Genomic DNA, 22,054 nt, shown 5'->3' on the forward strand with positions numbered 1-22,054 from the left:
TAAAGATGTAAAATCTGCTGCAGAAGTGCTTTCATGTTGTAGAAATTTAATGTTAATGCCCTATAAGTCCAATATCTGGGTGTCTTAAGGAGGGAAATCATTACTTTCTATAGATTGATTGATTGAAAACTGCAAAAGACACTAAAACACACAAGTATATCAGCTGCTGTGCATTCAACCCAGTATTTGTTGCAAATCATGTTGAATATTAAAGACAATAAGGTGCAGATGCAATAAAATTAAACTTGCCAAGCGTTTGCAAAAAATACTTGAATATATATTTTATTTAAAGTATTTACAGTTTGTTTTCCTCCCACATATAGCACCACATTAGAAATGTTTATTTTCAGTGAATGAAGGGTTATCTGATTTGGTTTGGGATGACGTTGGCGATGCACAAACTAAAAGCATAAAAAAAGACACTTCACATTTTCGCTTGTGACCTATACATGCCTTTATGATAATTCAGCAGTCTACAAAAAGCTGGAGATGGAGAATGAAATGAAATGATCTGACATAGATGTTAATTGGGTTGCACCATGCACAACTATCCAGCTTTATTTGGGAGGATTCGTTCAACTCTGGTGCACAAAAACTGGAAAGCTGGCACAATGGCGGTTTGCAGGTTGTTCTTTTTGCTCCTTGTTGTTCTCATCTTAATCTCTGCTGGCGAACTGCAGGTAGACAGAGAGAAAAAAATGTCACAAATATAACAATGACTGAAGGAAAGACCATATCATCAGCAAAGAGGGTTAAAAACATGCTTTTTGATCAAAATACAAATAATTCACATAAATGTGGAAAAGAAAGGGACCTAGGATAGATCCTTGAGGGACTCCACACAGCTTCATACCATATATTCTGTATATTTTCAAGAAACTGTTTGAGTTTTCCATAACTAGATATTTTGAAGTTTTAAGAATATCTCTTACTCATGTCATTGTTTCGTGTGATGGCCATAGCAGCTCTGGCGCGGGGACCCTGCTGGGTGAAGTGGTAACCGAATTTCAGGATGCTGGAGTTGTTCTCCAACATGGAGGCGATTTCCATCTCAACTGAGTCTCCCAACTTCTGCCTCTGTACCCAAAACAGGAGACAATGAGCTCATTAAGACAGAAGATCTTTACCACATCAAAACAAATAACAGGAATACAGGTGCAAAAAAACCCTACAAATCAGGCTGTTTTGTCTCTATTTGTCACCAATCCATCACTGGAGTAATATGTGCATTACACTCATGGGTTCTGAGGTAAATTTCAGACCTGGTTGTCGATCTTGAGCTCCACCAGTGAGACATTTTTGGCCACAGCTTTGATGATCGCCATCATGCCATCTGCAGTGATGAAGTTTGACTCAATATTAAGACTCTGCAAGCTTGTGTTCTCCTGCAGCATCTCAGCACACGCCTAGAAGACCCAAACAGAAATAGAGACATTGTATTTAGCTGCAGAATTACATTTACAACTTCAGCAACTGCCGGGCAGTTATATGGCTCCACAAAATGTACAATTGCTAGACAGTAAAGGAACACTAGTGGGTTAAAGGAAGGGCTAGGGTTATTTATTTATTTATCTTTTACACAACCTTGACCTTTGGCCTCCAAAATATGATCAGTTTAGTTAAGTCAGGTTGGACATTTGTGGAAAGTATGAGGAAAATCCCTGAAAGTATTCTTAAGATATTGCATTCGCAAGTAAGCAATGAACAGGAGGCCAAATGACCTCAACCTCTGACCTTGTAATTCTGAAATATAATAATTTCATCCTTGAAAGAAAGTGGACCTTTACACAAAGTTTGAAGTAAATCGCTAAAAGTGTTTTTGAGATATCCCATTCACAAGAGTGACCATGGATGACCAAATAACCCAGAAACATAAGACCTCAGGCCTGGGTTCACTTAGTTGTTGAGTCATAAAAGCATCTGAATGCCTGGTTTCCCAAAACCCCTTTGGAAATAATTCTACTTTCTCTGTAATAAGCTTAAATCTCACTTTTGTTGCCAAATGATTGGAGAAATGGTAAAGTTTCGGTAACTTAGAAAGCCTCTTACTCCTCAGTTTTGAATCAGAAATCCTTCTAATTAGGTTGGATTAGGATTTATAGCCACAAATTCATAAATAATAGATCATTACATTGATACAATATTGTACGGGTTTCAAAAGCCTTTGACATTTCAGTCATGAAGACTCCAGGACTAGGTTTAAGAACACCAGAATTCTTCTTTAAACATGTTTTTCTTAGTATGCAAGAAAACACAATGCACAATGCATATTGGAAACAACCATCTGTGTTTGGTGCCCGCTAAAGTAAATAGTACAATAATTTAAAAATATATATATATATTCTTGTATCTCCAAGGCCAGTGGTTCTCAAATGGTGGGCACACCGGTGTGCCTTAAGGCAGGTCTTGGTGTGCTGTGGGAATGTGTACAACCTTGATCACTACAAAAATACAAAAACTAATGATACCTTTACATGTGTTTTTACTGGTGTTGTTGATACCATTATCATTTAAAAACGTACAATATCACAAACCATCAAAATATAAAAAAATTCTGCTGTATTTCTGTTATTTCCTACCTGTGCCTTTGTTGTATAAATATATATATTGGATTATTTGGTGTAAAAATGACAAATAACAGATACAACTAATTTTTTTTCTTGATTTAATCTATATAAGGCTGATACGATGAAATGTTCTCTGAAAAAAACAATTTTTTAGCGTGTATTTGTGTAAATCAGTTATTCCCATGAGATGTAGCAAGGCATGTCTGTTACTTGATTGATACATGGATTATTACTACAACTAAATATCAAGTGAAGACACGTGGGGCCATGTTAAAGGGGGGATTTTGCATGGATATAAGCATAATGTGCCTTGAGATCTTGGCTAGATTTTAGGCGTGACTTGGAAAAAAAGAGGTTTGAAAATCACTGTCCTAAGCCCTTGGTTCTCAACCTGGGGTCCAGGACCCTCCGAGGGTCTGTCTGCTCTGAGGTTGTTAAAATTAGGGTCATTCAGGCTATTTAAAATCAAAATAAAACATATGAATGGTTTACACGAAAGTTTTTTGGTAATAACACAAGCTTTTGGCTGTTTTGTTTGGCCGTTAATTATGAAAACAATTCAAATTCATGAGTATTTTTGACTGCAATAAGTAACTTTTTTTGCAGGATTCGTGGGGCACAGCTCCTCTTAGATATGTGAAGGAGGGGCTCAGTGAAAAAAGGTTGGGAATCACTGTCCTAGGCCATGGGTATGAAATCACACAGCGTATGGCTTTCAGATCCTCTGGGGGGCATCGTCTACCACTCAGAGATGTATCCCATCCTCTCCTGGCTCTCTATGTCCTCACTGTCAGCTGTCTCAGCACTCACTGCCTTTGCTAACAATTAAAGCTGATACAGCTCTGGACCAGGGAGGCTGATGGGAGTCTGGAGGAGAGGAAGCCTCTACTTCAGATGACATTTTTGCTGAGAGAGTGTCATTGCTGCTTTTCAAATCATCATTCATGTTTAAAAAACCAAAACTCAGGTACTACATAATATTAACCCAAAGGAGTGAGTGGGTGTCTTACACCCCTCCTAATTCCTAGGAATTTTTCTTTGAAATCCAAGGGTGCATGCACCCAGGCTAAAACGTAAGGATTTATCTACCCTTGAAAGTACTGCAAACCTGGAATAGCAACACAGGCTGGGACTAGAAGTCCACAGTGAAAATCCTATAGTTGTTCCACATATCATTTTCTCATAGCTAACCTGATAAAGAATCAATTGATTTCTTACAGCAGACTAAGAGGTGAAATTACCAGAGATGCTTAAAATTGAATCTTAAAGTTTTCTAAATGAAGAATTGCTATTATTCACAGGATATCAAATGAATTTAATCCAACCCAGTAGGAAACAGAACTAATGCATTTGTCCTCCTTGTAGCAGTGACTATTATGTCGTACTCACAAAGGCCACAGGGTCGTTGCTGCGGGTTGCGGCGATGCTCAGAGACTCCACATGAGAGTTTCCCTTCATCGCCTCAAAGATCTCTTTCAGTGTTGGGATGGGAATGTCCTGCAGCACAAACAGAGAGAAAAAGCACCTTATCCATTAATGGCTCACATATACGGGGCATTCACAGAGATATTTACATGACAAAAGCTGAGTATGTGGGTCAGGAATAAATGAAGCAGCATATTCTGTTCATATCACTGTGAAAACTCAGATGTAAGCATGTGTGTTAGTCTAGTTTTAAGGCAAAAATATCTCATTACACCTATTTAATCCCAAGACAACAAAGAGTTTGCAGTAATATCCTGTATGACCCCTTTTTTCTGTTTCCTCTTTAAAAAGCTGCATTTTTGCATTTATCCAACAGTTTTCCATTTCCTCCATGTGAAAACAATTTCCCCAACATATTATTTGCAGCATTTCCATTCTGGTTTTGAATGTGTGAGTCAAAAAAACGCGGTAAAAGTGGTGAATGGAAGCCCTCTTATTGATAGACAGACCTTTATTGTCATTGCAATGCACAGATACAGTTCAACCAAACTGTACAGTATGGCTACCCCAGCTGTTACAAATGGCATAGAAAGGATGCATAACTAAAAACAATGCCAAAAGTACACAATAGGAAAATATACAATAGTAGAATAAAAGCAAGAAAAAACAGACTGACCTTGATGTTGTTGAGGTTGACTTCAGTCAGGCTGCTGTCGTTGTTGTGGATTCTCTCCAGGGTTTCCTCCACGTTGGTGGTGTTGGGCGGCTCATCGGGGAAAATCTTGAATGGATCTGGTTTGACTACACCTGCAGGACAAAAATCAGCAGCAAGGGCGTTGGGGTGATGCAGTGATGTACAGCGTCAAGTTTAATGCTTTTAAGGTGGTATTTCAGTTCTAACATTGCAAGTTAAAGAAAGAAGAGACTATTTCTTTTAAATACAGGATATTAGAAAAATAAGTTTTGATGCATCATTTCAATCAGTGGTTCTCAACCTTGGGGTTGGGACCCCCTTAGGGGTCACGAGACACTGAGAGGGGGTCTCCAAATGCCCTAAAAAAAACTAAGAATATTTCAAAATCACACTTGCTGCTTTACACCAATCCTGCCAAATTTAACCCCTTTTCATCATTTTTTCCCACAAATTTTAACACATTTTTGCCTTTTAACACCTGTTTTTGTCAATTTTAAACCCCTTCCACTGTTTTTTCCTGCCTGTTTTTGCTTTCTGAACCAATTCTTGACACTTAAGACTAACAATTGACCCATTATTGCCACTATTAACCCCTTTTTACACACAGTTTTTTCCCATTTTAAACTACATTTTACTATCTGATATGCCCATTTTTGCTAGTTTAACCAATTTCTGACACTATGTATTTTTTTTCTTTCTCAGTCAACCCTTTAGTCCCCAGTTATATCATCTTTTCATCCCATCTTACCAAGTTTCCACCCATTTTTGCCAATTTTAAAGCCATAAAACATATAACAGCCACTTTTAAACTCCATCTTACCACTATTTATTCCCATTTTTGCCACTTCAACCAATTTTTTGCCCTTTTTTTCCATTTTTATCTAATTTTTGCCACTTCTAACCCATTTGTGCCACTTTTAAAATCCAATTTCACTACCTTTTCCACCATTTTTTGCCATTATTAACCCATTTTAGCATTTTTAAAACCATTTTAGTTATTTTTTAAAAAGGGATTTACATTTTTCAGAGGCTATTTACTACACAAATGATTAAAAATATATTTGTTTCTTTGATAAGAGAGGATATTTTTTTAGGTTAAATACAAAATACGGATATCACTGCTACTTTACAATGGACCATGATTTTTTTTGTTCTTGCTCTCAAACGTGCGTCGCTTTGGATAAAATTGTCTGCTATATGACAGCGTAACAATTTGCTGGCACCCATGGGCCCCCAGTTTGGTTGGGTGCCAGAAAGTTCTCCCAATTATCCCCCCTTATGGGCGGCCTTGTCTGCATATGACTATTCTTAATTGTGCATGCCTGGTCAACTACCTTCAGGTACAGTGGGGGTCCCGGGCTCTTGAACCTTTATTTTGGGGGTCGTGGACTGAAAAGTTTGAGAACTCCTGATTTAAATAGCTTGATTCTGGTGCCAATGTGATTACATTATCGATATCAAAAAGGTTTTTTTGTCATTTTTTTTGTTTTGCTGGGATATCATATCATTAAATTAAGTAAGACAAAAAGGGAAATATAAAAATATCTAAAAAATGATGATATAAGCAGAGTTGTATTTTAGGTGAATTCCTGAGAACTTTTTATACCAGTTCCTGAATGTCTTTACTGATGTTTTGTGAAGGAATGACATCATACGTACTGTTGATGCCCTCTGTGTTGGCGATGGTTCCTGTGGTGCCCAGAGCATCATAATACTGCTTGTTGCTCATCAGTGTGTACATGCCAAGGATAGCTGCAAAGACAGAAACACAGCAGGTGTAAATGCATGTTACAGAGCTAGGATGCTTCAGTGAGATAACATTGTATGTCCTGCACATATATCACCAAATAAACTGAGTCTGATTTGACTTTCTGAGTCTATAACAAACTGATCCATGTATTGTAGCCTCATGTTTAGCTCTGCTGTGTGTTTCTGTTTAATGAGATAAGAATTTTGGCAGCTGAGCTCTGCAGGAAACTCGGTCACTGGTTGTTATCTCATAGTTTCCAGGGTCCCAGAGGAAGTGATGATACCCAGTCAAACACAATATTCAGCCTGAGAGAGAGGGCCTCGAAATTTCTCATGTGGCTAACATTGAAAAAGCGTTACAAAAACAATCGTTCAAGCATTAAGGAGCAATGAGTTAAGTTCCAATTCACATTATGGACATCTGATACAAGCATGAAAAAGTTAGGTCTTTTCTTCTTTATGGCTGTCATGGTGTATTGCTCTTTCTTTTGAAAATAAATGAATAAATAAATAAATGAACTAAGTGTACAAGTGGAACTTAGGAATGTCCTTAGGGCTTGTAAGACAAGCATTTAGGATGTTTAACATGTGCCTATTACATGTTGTTTGTGGTCTAATTGATTTTTTTTAAATTATTAACTTTACTGTAGACACAGAAAAAAGTCTGCAACACTTGAGGTCCAAGACAAACTTCCCAAGAGGATACTAAAGTGTAACATACCGTGCCATAGCATATCATATCGTATCATGTGTTATCGTATAGTATCATATTGCATTACAACATATTATATCATATTACAATGTATCCTATCTTATCATATAGTATACCAGGGATGGGCAACTTTGGTTACCAAGAAGGCCACATTAATTTTATTGCAGATGCCAAAGGGCCAAAGTGATAACTAATAATTTTATGAAAAGAAGAAAATGTTGCTTTCATGATCATTATCATAACAACATTAATGTTTTTCTACTTAAGTTTAATCCATTTAAAGCTGTTTTTGAATGCAGCGAATGTGATAGTTACTTATTTTACTTGCATTTTTTTACAGGTGCATCTAGTGATGCATATAAAAAAGTTTTACAGAAACATTTGCAGTCAATAAAATCTACTAAAAAGAAAAGACACAGCTAAATCAAAAACCAAAATTAAAAATTAAAAAATAAATAAAAAGTACAAAAAACAAAATAAATACAAAAAATAAATGAACTGATACAAATAAAATACATTAAGAAGTTAATAAAATAATATTTAATTTTCCAAACAAATAAAAAAAAAACTAAATCAAGAACAATTCAAAAATAAATACATATAAAAATAGATTGAATAAAATTTTAAAAAATTGCATTTTTTTAAATGAAGAGAAATTACAAACAAGTTTTGGAAAGTTTTAATCAAATCAAATGACTAAATAAAAGAACCGACCATATACCAGTAGAGAAACACTATAAGAGAAATATTTGTTTTCATGTTTTCATGGCAGATTCTGCTTTTTTTTCTTAAAGCTTATAATTTATTGGTATTTGAAACTGACTTAGGGGGACTTAAGTGAGTTGGAGGGTCACCCTAACCCTAACCCTAAACCTTACTTTGGGTGGTGGTCTAATAAATTTGTTAGGCACTCTATATGCAAAAAGGAGCACATCACCCCTGGACTCACTTAATTGGCTCTTAGTTCATTTCAGAATAAATTTGAAAATGAATTACTGTTTCTTTCACTCTCTCCATGGTTAAGCCCCCTCCTATTTATCAGACCTTTTAATCCCAATTCATATACCCCACCACGGTCTATCAGATCCTCTGAGAAGTCCTTCCTGGTAGTCCCTAGAGTTCAGCACAACCTCAGAGGTGTTTTTTCATTGGCAGGTCTATGAACAATCTGACTCCTCAAATTAGAGGTGCAAGCACTTAACATTCGTTCAAAGCCCAGCTCAAAACCTTCTTTTTTCACTTTGGTCAGATGAAAGGTGTTTTGAATGTGCTATGCAAATAAAGTTTACTTCCTTACTATCATATCGTATTGTTTCGTATCTTGTTTTCTGATCTTATATTGTGTAGTACTGTATCGTATCATATTGCATTGCATCACATCACTTTGTATTGCATCATATCATATTACATTATTACATTTCATTTCATGCCATCAAGATGATGCAGTAGGATACTGTATTGTCTCTGCATTGCATCATCTTGCATGGCTTTGTATATCGTCTCTTGATTGTGTTGTATCATATCATATAGTCATATATGGCATATTGCCTCATCTCATATTGCAATTTCTTGCAACTTATATCACATCATCTCTTGCTGTGTTGCAATGCATCGTATCATATTGCATTGCATTGTTGTACTTTGTATCATAGTCTACTGTGCTATCATGCAATGCATATTGTGGCCCATTGTACTGTCTTTTATCATATTGCATTATCTACTGTTGTGTTATCTGATATCACAGCATCTCATACTGTCTCATCTCGCCTTGAAATGTCGTTATTGTCTTGAATCGTATTGTGTTGATTCATATTGTCTAAGTGTCTCACCTCCTACTATACTGTACGGTCTCATAGCAGATGTAAATATTCATAGAAAGTCTAACAGTAAATAAATGCCTTTGACAAAAATAAAAAATATACACATTATACCCACCACATTAGAATACTGTCATATGCTTCTAAAGGACTTGAAAACTTAGGAGACAAAGGTTTAATTCTTACTTTTTTGCTGACCCATACAACACTTGAGAAAAGCCTTTAGCCATGGTTGTCAATTAATCTTACTTAAAGAAACAGAATAAGTTGCCCTGGATATCTCAAGAAGAAAAACCCAGAAGCATGATTTTATGAACATACAGAATAACATATTTCACAGTAAATACCATCCACAACTAATTCAGTTTATCTCCTGTAGGTACAGCAGTAGACCAGGAGGAGGCAGACCTCCTGGTTGTCTCTCTCTCTAATAACCTGCCAAACTGTGTCAAATGCCAACTGCTGTGACAGCAACCCCCCCATCACTTCCCTCCCTCCACCCTCAGTCCACCTTCCAGCCTCCTGACCCGGTGTGTGGGGTATCATGGGAAGGGCCTTGTGAGGAGAGGGAGGCCAGGGAGACAGCTGCCTGCTCAGGGGGGCGTTACCAACCATAAACACCTCCTCGTCATCCAGTTTAGCTCTTAGAATAACCCACGGTAGCTTTGGAGCACAAACTAGACCACAGCTAACTAAAAAGCTCAATATAGCAACATGTTAAGATATGAAAAAGGTGAAAATGAAGTCACCAGGGAGACTTGTTGGACCATTACTGCTCTGAGCTCATGAAGCGGGACGGCCAAGCTATTCATCCCCCTTTAGCCTGTTTGCCAAAAAGCCCACACAAAAGACTGACAGAGGCTAACCGAGGTTTAATCCTCAGCTGGACTTCATCCAGGGTTAAAACGGCGGTGGTCTCCCTGACAGGCTGATGGAGCTGGACAAATAGCCTCCCCTGCTCTGGCTTTCCGGATGCCTGCCTGTCTGTTTGGCCCGTTAGAGTGTGACTGAGTTTCATGGGTGGACAAAGGATCAAACTCAGAAAAGAAAAGACGTTTTATGTTTCAATTCAACCAAAGATTAAAGTCAAGTCAGTCAAACATTTGTTCAGCAAAACAAGCTACTTATATGTCACGTGTGGCCTCCAGGCCAGCAGAGAAGCTGCATAATACAGCTGCAGGAAGTTATATGACATAATGCAGAGGGATTAGTTCAATATTTTCAATTTCTAGTGGTATTTTGTCAAGCTGTATTTTAGTGGTGGATGCTAAATACAAGGGATGCACTGATCAGTGTTTTTCAGCCAGTACTGATCACTAATCCCCAGTGAGTAATATCAGCTAATATCAATACGATCATATTTATTGTTTTATATAGCAGCTGGTTAGCGGTCTGTCTACCTAGCTTTGAAGTATGCTGCGACCTCCTACAGGTGGCAATGTAACCTGAGAAAAGGAGTTCAAAAGTCATCCTTATTCAGTCAACAACATGCAAAAAAACTCCCAATGAGCAATGCAACCATTCTACAGCACTGACAACAGAATCAAACAATGGATGATTATATGTATATTCATTCTAAGTGTTCATTTAGACCTATAAGAGTCATCATACAGTGCTTAACAAATTTATTTGACCACCTGTCATATTTGTCTCAGAGACCATCCAGCATCATGAAGTGCTTTAATGCAGACTCTTTCATTTTCAGTGAGCTCTCCACGTTTTACCATTTTCAACAGGAATGAGGGATTTCAAACTGAATTCAACTTTTTATACCCAAATTTGAGCCGGCTCACTGGGCTTCTCTGAGAAGTCAGAAATTAATCAAGCATAACATTCAACCACTAAAACTAATTTTTCTCTTCAGGAATGCAAGTAAATAACTATAGTTTGACATTTTAATCAAGAAATATTAATGTGCTTTACTGTTTTTCAGTTTTGTTGTAAATCAGTAAATTTGAAAATTCATGGCTAACAATAACAATTCTATTTTAGCATTAAGAATTTCATTTGGGTTAAAGAGCTTCTACATATTGGTGTAAAATGATTTTGGTAATTACCAATGCTGTTAATTTAGGGCAGCTGTGGCATAAACCTTACTTTGGTTGGTGGTCTAATAAATTTGTTAAGCACTGTATATGATTGGTAATAGACTGGAAAAATACACCCCAATTCCAAAAAAGATGGGGTACAGCAGTGTTAATTTTGCCAACTAAAACTATTCGTTGACAGCATTATTGTCCATGGCAAAAAACTGGATTAAGACTAACAAAAATAGATCTGTGATGACCAAAACTGACAAAAACTAAATCTAGTTTTTGTCAAGATGACTAAAACTAGACCAAAATATAATGAAGTTTTTGTTGAACATTCAAAATCCAGGATTTTTCTCTACTGTGGGTAAATCTGTCAAATACAATGCAGCTGTAGCTATTTTGCCTCTCAGCTGTAGAAAGCAGGGACCCCAGGTTTAGCAGGGTGCAGAAAACATACTACCATGAATTGGTACCAAATTAAGATAAAAAAAATAAATGCTTGGACTTAAAGTAAAGACTAAAATGTGAGGACTTTTTATGGGCTAAAACTAGACAAAAATGTTTTGAGTTTCGTCAGCTAAAACTAGACTAAAACAGATTAACCTTGCAAAGCAGATGGATACGCCAGTTCCCTTGTTTTTCACCGGTGAATCCATCTTGTTAAGCTCCCGTCTGAACCGTTTGGGCCCGGTTAGCCAGTGACAGGACCAATCAGCGACAAGGGGCAGTACTTTCAGGCATGGTAGTGTCGTGACTCAAACAAGCAGCCGCAAGAGCTGGTGCAGTTATGGAGGTAGAGATCAGCGTGGATGCTGCTAAAGCACCAGTTTTATCAGAGCTTGATGACATGTCTTCATGAAAAGAAGAACAAAGATCAGCAGTGAGTTGTTTTCTTTTCAAAACCGACAAAAGTCGAGTACTAAAATGTCTGTCGCCATGTTTCGCGTTAATCCTTGGTAGCAGCGCAAGCGCCGCTCGATAGCTGCTACGTCACGTGTTTTATTGCTCTGTTTGGCCCGTGGAGATGTGACAGACAGAATGTTCATCTAATCACACTTTGAGTTTTTTTCAAATCCTCTGCCTTTTCTCAAACGTTTCCTATTGAAGCTTTCCCAGATGGATGTGTGAAACACATCCATCTGATGTGTCAGGTTAAAAACAGATAGAGATGAATAAAATGTGACTAAAACTAAAATACATTCCATTTAAAGACTAAAACTAAGACTAAAATTAAAAATAGATGCCAAAATGAACACACTGTGTCAAATGTAAAGAAAAATAGCATGTAATTTGAATTTGATAGCTGCATCATGTATCAAAAAAGTAGGAATAGGGTGACAAAAGGCTAGAAAAGTACCTGGTACTAATGAAAAACTGCTGGAGGAGAAATTTGGAACTAATGAAGTTAACTGGCAACAGGTAACATACCTGGTAATAAATGGAGTATTTTTTCAAAGGCTCTGCCCTTTCCCAAACACTGTCAATGAAAGGTTTATGTCAGGTTAGGTCAGGTCGATTACACACACACTGCTTCTCTCAAGTAAGCCACAATTGCACAACTGCAGTTGCATGCTGTTTGGGTTGTGATGGCCATGTGGCAGGGTGGGTAAGATAAAGAACGGCTATAAGTTGGCACTGGGGGGGGTCACTTTTCAGCCCTCTGGAGGTGCTGGGGTCAAACTGAATTTAACTGGGTTTAGGGATTTCTACTCTGAGTGTTTATCCTTTAAGTAGAGTACAAGTATTTTGAGTTTACCTCAAAAGTTCTTACTCTTAAACGCAATTAGCTTGTAACATAGTCCATGTGAGCACAGCGACAAAAAACGACTGATGCTGAGAGTGTTTTAGCTCTCAGGGTGCTGAGTGCTGTAAACACTGATCCGTATTGGTTTGTCTTTAAAATGAGCACTACCAGAGTAATCAGCGTCATCTCCAGGCCTCCAATTGATTTCATGTCAGAAGTAGTTTATTGTGAAAGCTCATATCATGATAACAGTGAAATTGCAATTAACCAGCAGCACTACAGTCCAGTCTGTTACCAGATGAGTACTGTGAAGTTTGCCTATAATGCTGCTGACTTCATAACATGTCAAGATCTATCCCTCTTTGAGAAAATCATCCACAGCTTCACTCGTCAGGAAACAAACTGTTGCTCTTCTATCAGTAAACACAGCAGCCTCTCCGTGTTTGTTGTAAACAGATACAGTATCTTCACCCCCAGTGTCTCCATGTCCACTCCACCCTTCCTTGGTGGCCAACAGCCAGCCTTATTTATTTTTGTGTTGCTGAGCATGGAGAATTAGACCCCATCGCATGTCTGCCCATGTCTGTTAGCCCGAGACCACCAAGCTCAGGAACAGTATGGAGCTAACAGAGATAACTGGGTCTGTATGATGGAGCTATGTGGGTCAGAGACGCTGTGAGGACACACTGAGGACACTGTGCTGGGTTTGTCTTAATAAGCTGATGGGAAACAGCGTGAGGGCAAACAGATGACATCAAAGCTTTCTCACACCAGGACATTTCACAGCCAGGAAAACAACGCTAGAGCTGACAATGGTGGCTGTATGCAGCGTAACGCTGTTTGCACTGTGCACACCGCATTTACCAGAAAAAGACCAATAAAGTCAACTAACCTGTGATAACAGCAGATCCTGTTGCCAAGCCCAGTTGCCTTTTATGTGCTATGCACTCACATTGTTTAAATAGAAAATTAACTAACACCTCTGTTTGTGTCTGGTATGTTTATCTAAAAACAAGAAAAGGCCTGGTGCAAAGCTGGGACATACTGATCTTTAGTTTGCAGAAAATGGCTGTAAATCATATTTAGAGGACCCACTGAGAGATCTAGATACATCAGGTTGACTACATGCAAAAATATGAAGAAGCACAAACACTGGCACGATTTCTTGCATTAAGAAGTTAAATTGATAAAAAAAAAAAATCCATACATCGCTTCAAACAGAATGGGCACTGTACAGACCATCAATGTTCTTATTTCAAATTATGCATGGATACACAAAACTGCCTTGGACTCCAACAGAGAAAATAAGTAAATGAATAACAACCAGATGATCCCTTGTTTACGGAAAAAAAAATTCAAAATGAAACAGAAATAGATCATTTCCGTCTTCATGTGGACAAGGCAAGATCAGATTGGTTTGATTCATGACACTTTCTTTCAACAATGGGAAAATACTCAATCTAACCTTCATGCACACTGCACCTAGGTGGCAAGATCTTGCCCCTCCAAGACAGCAATATATAGATATACAGGCAGACAGCAAGGCTTACACTGTCAATATAAAGCCATTTAATTCTTTTTTTAAATCTCTTTCCTCTTTTCTGTTATTGTGTTGCCGTCTTTGGCTGCATCCACTCATCAACAATGTGATACAAAAACATTTGAAAGCAAGGACTGTAAAGGTGATAGTCAAGGATTAGATCAATCCATGCCCCATGACCCTTTGTTATCCTTCCTAGTCTGGACTGGTTTAACTAGGGCAAGGGTGTCAAACTCAAGGCCCAGGGGCCAAATCCGGCCCGCGGTTCAATTGTTCCCGGCCCGCAAGATCATATCACATTTTAACTATAACTGGCCCCCCAGTATGAGGTCTGCAGGTTTACTCCAGTATAAAAGTGTAAACTAAACCTTGATGATTAAAAATATCCTTGAGTCATCAAATTTAGAGTCAAGAGTAAAAACAATTAGATGAATTTAATTTGTGTTTTCATTTCCAATTTTCAATTTTGCATCTTACAATTACAACTTAAACTTAGGATTTCACATTTTTACTATATATTTGGACCTTTTTAATGAATAATTTGGCCTTTAAGACACACAATTTTTTAATTTCATCTCATATTTTACATTTTAAATTCACAAAAATTAATTTTACCTCATATTTTGGCCTTTAAAATTCCTGATTTTGAATTTTACCTCATATTTTGGCCTTTAAAATTCCTGAGTTTGAATTTCATCCCGTATTTTGAGCTTTAAAAATCATGATTTTTAATTTTATCTTATATTTTGAGCTATAAAACTTGTGATTTTGAATTTTTCCTCATATTTCATATTCTCATATTTCACCTTTTATATTCACAGTTGTGAATTTTGTCTCATATTTTGATCTTTAACATTCATGATTTTGACTTTCAGTCTCATTTCTTTTTTCAATTCTATTTTTCTTTTTGTTTTTTTGTTCTGGCCTTTTGAACTAATAAGTTTGCCTTCTTACTTCAGATTTTGAGCCTTTAAACTTATCATTTTGACTTTTTTATGTTGATGTTTATGGTGTTTATCATCAGAGCCAAGTCGTTTTTTACGTCCCATAATTCATCACTAGTAAAAAATGAGGTTGACAGTTTTTGGTTGAATGTTGACCCTGTTCGGCCCTCAGGTTAGACCTAAATCCAGATTCTGGCCCCCGCTGGGATTGAGTCTGACACCCCTGAACTAGGGGAAAACAACTGATTGACATGACTCTGACACACTCTTCAGTTTGGGTTTCACTCTGGATTTTGTCCATGTGCATGTGAATCCATTTAGGATTTCATTTTGATTTGATTTTACCTGCAATATCACACATCTCTGCATCTGTAGCGTTCTTCAGAGCTTCTTCCAGCTCCGGCTCCAGTGTCACCTGCTCATGTGCAGGGAGCTCTTTGGGTTTCTTTGGCACGAAAGCTTTTCCTGGAGACACAAAGAAACAACGGAGGAGTTAAAAGAGAGATTTATTTTTAAAAATGCAAATGGTAAATGAGAGATACAGGAGTTTTTGACATAAATGTCAGACAGAAAGACGGAAATGGTGGGAAAAAGGTGAGTCAAAGTAGAGTTCGATCTTTTGCTTGTTTTGCATTAGTCTACAGTCAAATATCCCTCCTGTCCTTTTATCATCTTAATGGCGATTCTTCAGTCTGAGTGCACTGAGACGTAAATTTGTCTCTGTTTTGGTAAAAGCTCTGTCCAGATCATGTTTCCCAAAACACGAGTAAGCCCGGGTTTATCACAGATTTACAGACCAGCTCTAATAAACTCAGTTTTCAGCTGGAGCCTAGATTATTCTATCTTATCTGTCTCTTTATGCTTGTTTCTCACTGTTTTATCAGTGAATCACAACAAAGACTAATTTTCACCATGGAGATGGCTTTGTTCCTATTAATCAGATGAGCTCCATGTGATTTCCTCTGTAAACAGTCTGTCTCAGTATCTGGGTGTGATCATCCTCTGGTGGAGGTCTGAGCATGTCAGCCGGGTGGAAACGGCCCCAAAAGTCAGTGAGCTGCAGAAACCACACACAGACCTGAGAGTAAGAGGCTGAGCTGCTGTGCAGTGGTGCATCACTGAGGACACTGTGTGTGAGGGAGGAGATTTAAACCTTTGCAGTTACAGCTTGTAAGACTTCCTGACTCACTTTACTCATTTTTACATACTTGCAGCATCCTATGTAGTTGATTTCCAGATAGCCTGGGTGAATGTTTGCTAGTTGATGGCCGCTGAGCATGTACACTTTCATAATAAAAGCCTACTGCACAATCAAGATGAGCTTCTCCCCAGAATGCTAAACCAGGCCTTTTCTTTGAAAACTGGAAGTGGAAGCATACAGTGTTTATCTTGCCTATGGCATAGCGTATCGATATGAGAGAGCTCTGGTTAGCAGTTGAAGTTTAGAGAGCAAAATTAGACTGACTCACTTCCAGTTGTGGGATTATTAGATCCTCAAGGAACACATTGCAAACATTTTCTACTAATGTGGGCAGACATATGATGAGACAAGGTAAGTATGGCTCTCTGTTTCTTAGATTTTATAAAATAAATCGTTGCGGTGTTCTTCAGACCTCCTCACCTTTCTTCTCCCCGGTGAAAGGCACCAGATCCTCTCTGTCCGCGTGCTCCATGGCCACTTTCTCTAGATGCTGCTGCAGGGCGTCACGGTCAAATGGACCTGTTGGGCTCTTCTTCGTCTGGTCTCGCTGCCGGAAGCCAGCAGGCAGCATGGCATTCTGGGAGAAAAAGAGGTGAGATATTGTGTCAATATGCCAGTATTTAAATAATTTTTAATTTGTGTCAGTTTCTTTTTAAAAACATGTGTAGCAAATATTGGATGAGTTTTCGTGAAATGTTCTTCTTTCTGGGAGCTTCAGCACTTCACTAAATGTAGAGAGCATGATATCCCTTTATATCCCAGGAGTACTTTGCATTAAACAAGATATAATTTTTGAAAAAAGGAGGAACTCAGAAATGCACACCTGTTGCACGCTTTGCATGCGCCAAGAGGTTCCTAATCTGTTAGGGTGCATTCAAACTCCATAATATGTACTCTTCCCAAACAGGCCTTGTCTAGTCCTGTCCTGTTTGATTGACCAGCTGAGTGCTCCATACAGTGCTAAAGCACAGTACACTTCCTTATGTTTGTCACAGATAGAAGATGTGATCTTCAGCACAGTGCAATTGCTCATGCATGTGCACAAGCAAGGACATGACATATAACCCATGCAATAGTTCCTCCTGATAACAATTTAAATGATTATGGAGTTTAGGTTTTTAAAGTTTCTCTGACATTATTTAAAACCTTGACCCCTGCAGTGGAAACATGCTAAGTCCCTGTTCAAGCCCTAAATTATGATAAAAAGTTCCTGCAGAAAAAAAGCAGGCTGCTTTCAGAGAAAATAAGGCTTTAAACATTTTTCATTTCATCCTGGGAAACCTTGTTATGGCAACACTTGATTTTCTGCTTGAGAAGGTTGCTGGATTTCATACTTTAATTGATCTTTGGCCCTTTTACTCTAGTTAATGACTTCTTGCGGGTAATCATTTTCAGTAGTTTTGATCACACTGAAGAGAGGAGACCAAGTGGAACCAACTTTAAGTCTTATCTTCTCCTAGTGGGTTTTATGTAAAAGTTTTTGAGCAGCATTTTAAAACTACACACCATCAGGGAACTTCTTTGGTAAATGAAAATCTGCACAACTTTTAAACTACAATCATCAGATCAGTAAGTCAGTGGATCATCTGGCAATTAAAAACAAATGACACCCCTCCCCCTCCATACCTCTGGGTCCATCTCCTGCAGCTCATACTCCAGCTGATCCAGCTCCTCAGCACTGAGGCCCTTGAGGATGGCATCCTCATCGATGTCCCTGGGGTCCGACATGGCTCCTGAAACTCCGGCTCACACACACTTCCTCATACACACCACTGCACACCCCTGGGTGGGAGGGCACTGTGGGGAAGAAGAGAGAGGGGGGATGAGGGTGCAAGGCAAAACATACAATACAACACAATAACTCTATTAATCCCCGAAGGGAAATTCATTTGTCTGGAGTCTCATCTGTTTATGGTAGAATTATATAGTCTTATTGCTGATGGTATGAAAGATCTATATCTTTCTGTCCTGCAGCGAAGAGAGAGGAGCCGTCCAACACTGTTGTTTCTTTGGTCATTTAGGGTGATATGAAGTGGATGATCCATATTCCTCAGAATGGCCTCCACCTTCTTCATTGTGCATCTCTCTATCACATCCTCCAATGAGTTTAACTTGATTCCAACCATAGACTGGCAGCTTCCATTAGCAATTCCTGCTTCCTTATGTAAAGTCTAGTGTTTCCATGGCAATGATAACTCGCCATGACTTTAAAAACTTTTGGAAATATTAAAGTCTATATAATCACTTGAAAATTGTATATGGCAATGGTGCAGTTTAAGTCCAAATATTCTGCATATTGTACCTTTAATCTCACTTCATCTGATCATAATTGTCAGAATTTTACTGCCTTTTCTGAACAGCCAACAATGGAAGGAAACAACAAAGAACGTCATGTGATGAACTGGAAATGTTTCCGCTCACTACCAGGACGCCGGCGTGTCCCTGAGTTCAAACAACTTACACACTAAATCACTTTGGCCTTATTTTACACAGGGGAACCCCTGCCACTCTCATGATTGTCCCTGAGCCCATCAGCCCCCCTAACCAGAGCGCTTCAATAATGTGCTGCTGATAATAATAGATGCTTTTCCAATAATGCATCTCCAATACCCAGGAGGCAGAGTCTGTACAAATATGCTGCAGTATCCTTCAGGCCACACGCTTACGTAAGCTTCATTTTCACCTTAAAGCACACAAGAGATGAATTCCCACCCACTGATGGCTTACAGTCCAAGAGAGAGAAAGGAAGAGGAGCGAGGCAGAGTCAAAGTTAGAGAGAGAGATAGTCTTTGTAACTCTAAACCCTTAGCTCACTACACAGCGACTAAGAATAGCAGAGAGGAGAGAGGCTGAAGGCACCATCCCTAATTTATCATTGACGGACACTCGTTCACACAGTAGTGGACACACCCGACACATAGCTGCAGCCACAAATATAAGGCTGGGACACAAACACATTAACAACTCATAATGTTTGATACAGAGACCAATGTTTTAACTCTGTAAGAGCCCTCAAACTGAGTAATACCACAACAATAGCTCACAACAGTGTATGAGTAATGCAGCTATCGGGTTTGTGAGGTTCAGTGTTTTCTTTTTCCTTCCAAATTTCATCCCAACTAGGAAAAGAAGCCTCAGGTCGCACACAGAAGTTTCCATAAGCCAGTCTGTTTGTCAGCAACCATGAACATTTGAGATGGCAGCAACAGAGTTTCATAGCATCAGCCTAATCAAGTCTCTGCACAGAGTCTGATTTAAAGGGGTATTTACAAAGCTATGATTCACCAATGGTAATTATATAATCCATCTTTATCAAACTATGATAGCAGGTATGATGCACTGCTAGCTTTAACAATAGCATTGCAACCCTCAAAAATACCAAGAAAACCTTAATTCATCATCTAAAACTGAAATTCAGTGTATTAAATCCACATATTTTGAATTCATAAATGGTGGAAAATGGTGTTGAATGAGCAGGTCAGCCAACAGAGGAACCAATTTAAGTAAGCTTGAGCTTGTCGCTGGAGGCAAACTTGATGAAAATTCAGTGTTTGCTGAGAGTAGTGTTTTAGACATTGGACCTCAAGCATCCAAACTAGCATATTGCAATGTGACTACAGGTAGGGGGACAAAAAGCCTGCAAACCAGTGAACGTTCCTTGTGACAGATCAGCTCTTTTGTTTCCTGCAAAGCAACACAAGGCTAGATGTTGACTAAAGGCCTGAACATACCCGAGCGTACTGTGAGAGGAGCAGATTCCGTGCGGAATGTCCACACTCAGAGCTTCCAAAGTCGAGCGCACTGCCGCGTAGTAGTTTCCTGTGAAATTTCTGTGAAATCTTACATTTCCCACAATCCTTGCACGTTGTTTACATTTTTCTGTCATGGCGTCCTACACTGACGATGAGGAAGTGGAGCTGCTCTGCCTGCTGGCTTTGCAAAGAAATAAATAAAATAAAGAGATGGTGGTATGTACGACCATTAAATGCCACAAGAGGTGAGGAAGGGGAGTATGCCATGTTGGTGAAGGACATGCGAAATATTGACATGGAAAAACAAGTGCGAAATGCAGGTCAGTGTCACATTTAATGCGAGTCGATGTGAAAAATACATACCGAGCAGTGTTTTGTGTGACACCAGTACACGGAGCGGAGTCCGTGCGGTCATAAAATTTGAGCTTTGTGCGCACGGGCCCTGTGGATGTCCTTTTTGAGTCCACGCGGACTTCTGCAGAGTCTGTCTCATGTATGTTCCATCGGAATATGTTTGGGCCTTAATAAGGTTTATTAACAGCATAACCAGTACATTATGTTGAAGTGTGAGCTGCTTAATATTGACCAGCAGTTTATTATTATATTATCATACAATTATACTGTTATTGCTACAAAGAAGAGAGGAGACCTTGGAGAGGATGGAGAGCACAGCCAATTAATCAGCTGAGGCAGAAGACAGGTAAATGTTCTGTACTTGTTGGTCACTGAGACAGACATAGATGAGGAAATACCCATCTGATATTTTGGATGCCAGCAGGTCGAATTTGACATCTTATTGTTATCTGCAGTTGTTTATCTCACACTAAAGTACAGTCATGGACAAAAGTGTTGGCACCCCTGGAATTTTTCCAGAAAATACACCATTTCTCCCAGAAAATGTTGCAACTACAAATGTTTTTGGTATACATACAGTGCTTAACAAATTTATTAGACCACCATCCAAAGTAAGGTTTATGCCACAGCTGCTCTAAATTAACAGCATTGGTAATTACCAGTCATTTTTTATGTTTCTGCAATGGTTAATACACCAATATGTAGAAGCTCTTTAACCAAAATAATATTTTTAGTGCTAAAATATAATTATTATTGTTATCCATTAATTTTCATATTTACTGATTTACAAGAAAAAGAAAAAATAGTAAAGCACATTAATATTTCTTGATTAATATGTCAAATTAAAGTTATTTACTTGCATTCCTAAAGAGAAAAATGAGTTTTAGTGGTTGAATGTTATGCTTGATTAATTTCTGACTTCTCAGAGAAGCCCAGTGAGCCGGCTCAAATTTGGGTATAAAAAGGTGAATTCAGTTTGAAATCCCTCATTCCTGTTCAAAATGGTAAAACATGGAGAGCTCACTGGAAATGAAAGAGTCCGCATCAAAGCACTTCATGATGCTGGATGGTCTCTGAGACAAATATGACAGGTGGTCTAATAAATTTGTTAAGCACTATATGTTTATTTCATTTATGTGTATTGGAACAAAAGAAAAAAGAAAAAAACAGAAAGAAAAAAGCCAAAATTGACAAAATTTGACACAAAACTCAAAATGGGATGGACAAAATTGTTGGCACCCTCAACTTAATATTTGGTTGACTCCCTTGGGAAAAAATAACTGAAATCACTCACTTCCTGTAACCATCAACAAGCTTCTTACACCTCTCTCTTACACAGACAGCTTTGTTTTTTAAAAATGTATCAAAATATCAAGGTCTGGCACCATCCATCCATTATCTACACTGCTTATCCTGTTTCAGATTTGCAGAAGGCTCAGCACCAGTGATTTCAAGTGGAGAACATGAGTCAAATAAAAAATAAACTAATAAAAAAAGTGGAATTTTTGTTGTATTCCTAATA

The 22,054-nt window shown here is 38.3% G+C and overlaps 1 protein-coding gene across 2 annotated transcripts in view; it reads right to left on the reverse strand.

The window, feature by feature from the left end:
* Positions 1-266: 266 nt before the first annotated feature.
* Positions 267-22,054, reverse strand: part of tmod4 (tropomodulin 4 (muscle)) — a 34,552-nt gene continuing 12,764 nt past the window's right edge. The window contains exons 1-10 of one of the 2 annotated variants that reach the window (XM_041793028.1): positions 20,158-20,271; positions 18,053-18,223; positions 16,847-17,003; positions 15,571-15,690; positions 6,346-6,438; positions 4,669-4,799; positions 3,957-4,064; positions 1,263-1,406; positions 933-1,077; positions 267-674 (exon numbers count right to left, since the gene is read on the reverse strand). In XM_041793028.1, the coding sequence (XP_041648962.1) occupies positions 652-674; positions 933-1,077; positions 1,263-1,406; positions 3,957-4,064; positions 4,669-4,799; positions 6,346-6,438; positions 15,571-15,690; positions 16,847-17,003; positions 18,053-18,154 (1,023 nt within the window). In that variant the 5' untranslated portion in view covers positions 18,155-18,223; positions 20,158-20,271 and the 3' untranslated portion in view covers positions 267-651. Of the gene's footprint in view, positions 675-932; positions 1,078-1,262; positions 1,407-3,956; positions 4,065-4,668; positions 4,800-6,345; positions 6,439-15,570; positions 15,691-16,846; positions 17,004-18,052; positions 18,224-20,157; positions 20,272-22,054 lie in introns of those variants that run through there. The other variant, XM_041793027.1, reaches the window with a different exon arrangement.

This window comes from Cheilinus undulatus, linkage group 8 (genome assembly GCF_018320785.1).
Source record: "Cheilinus undulatus linkage group 8, ASM1832078v1, whole genome shotgun sequence".
Taxonomy (NCBI): Eukaryota; Metazoa; Chordata; class Actinopteri; order Labriformes; family Labridae; genus Cheilinus; species Cheilinus undulatus.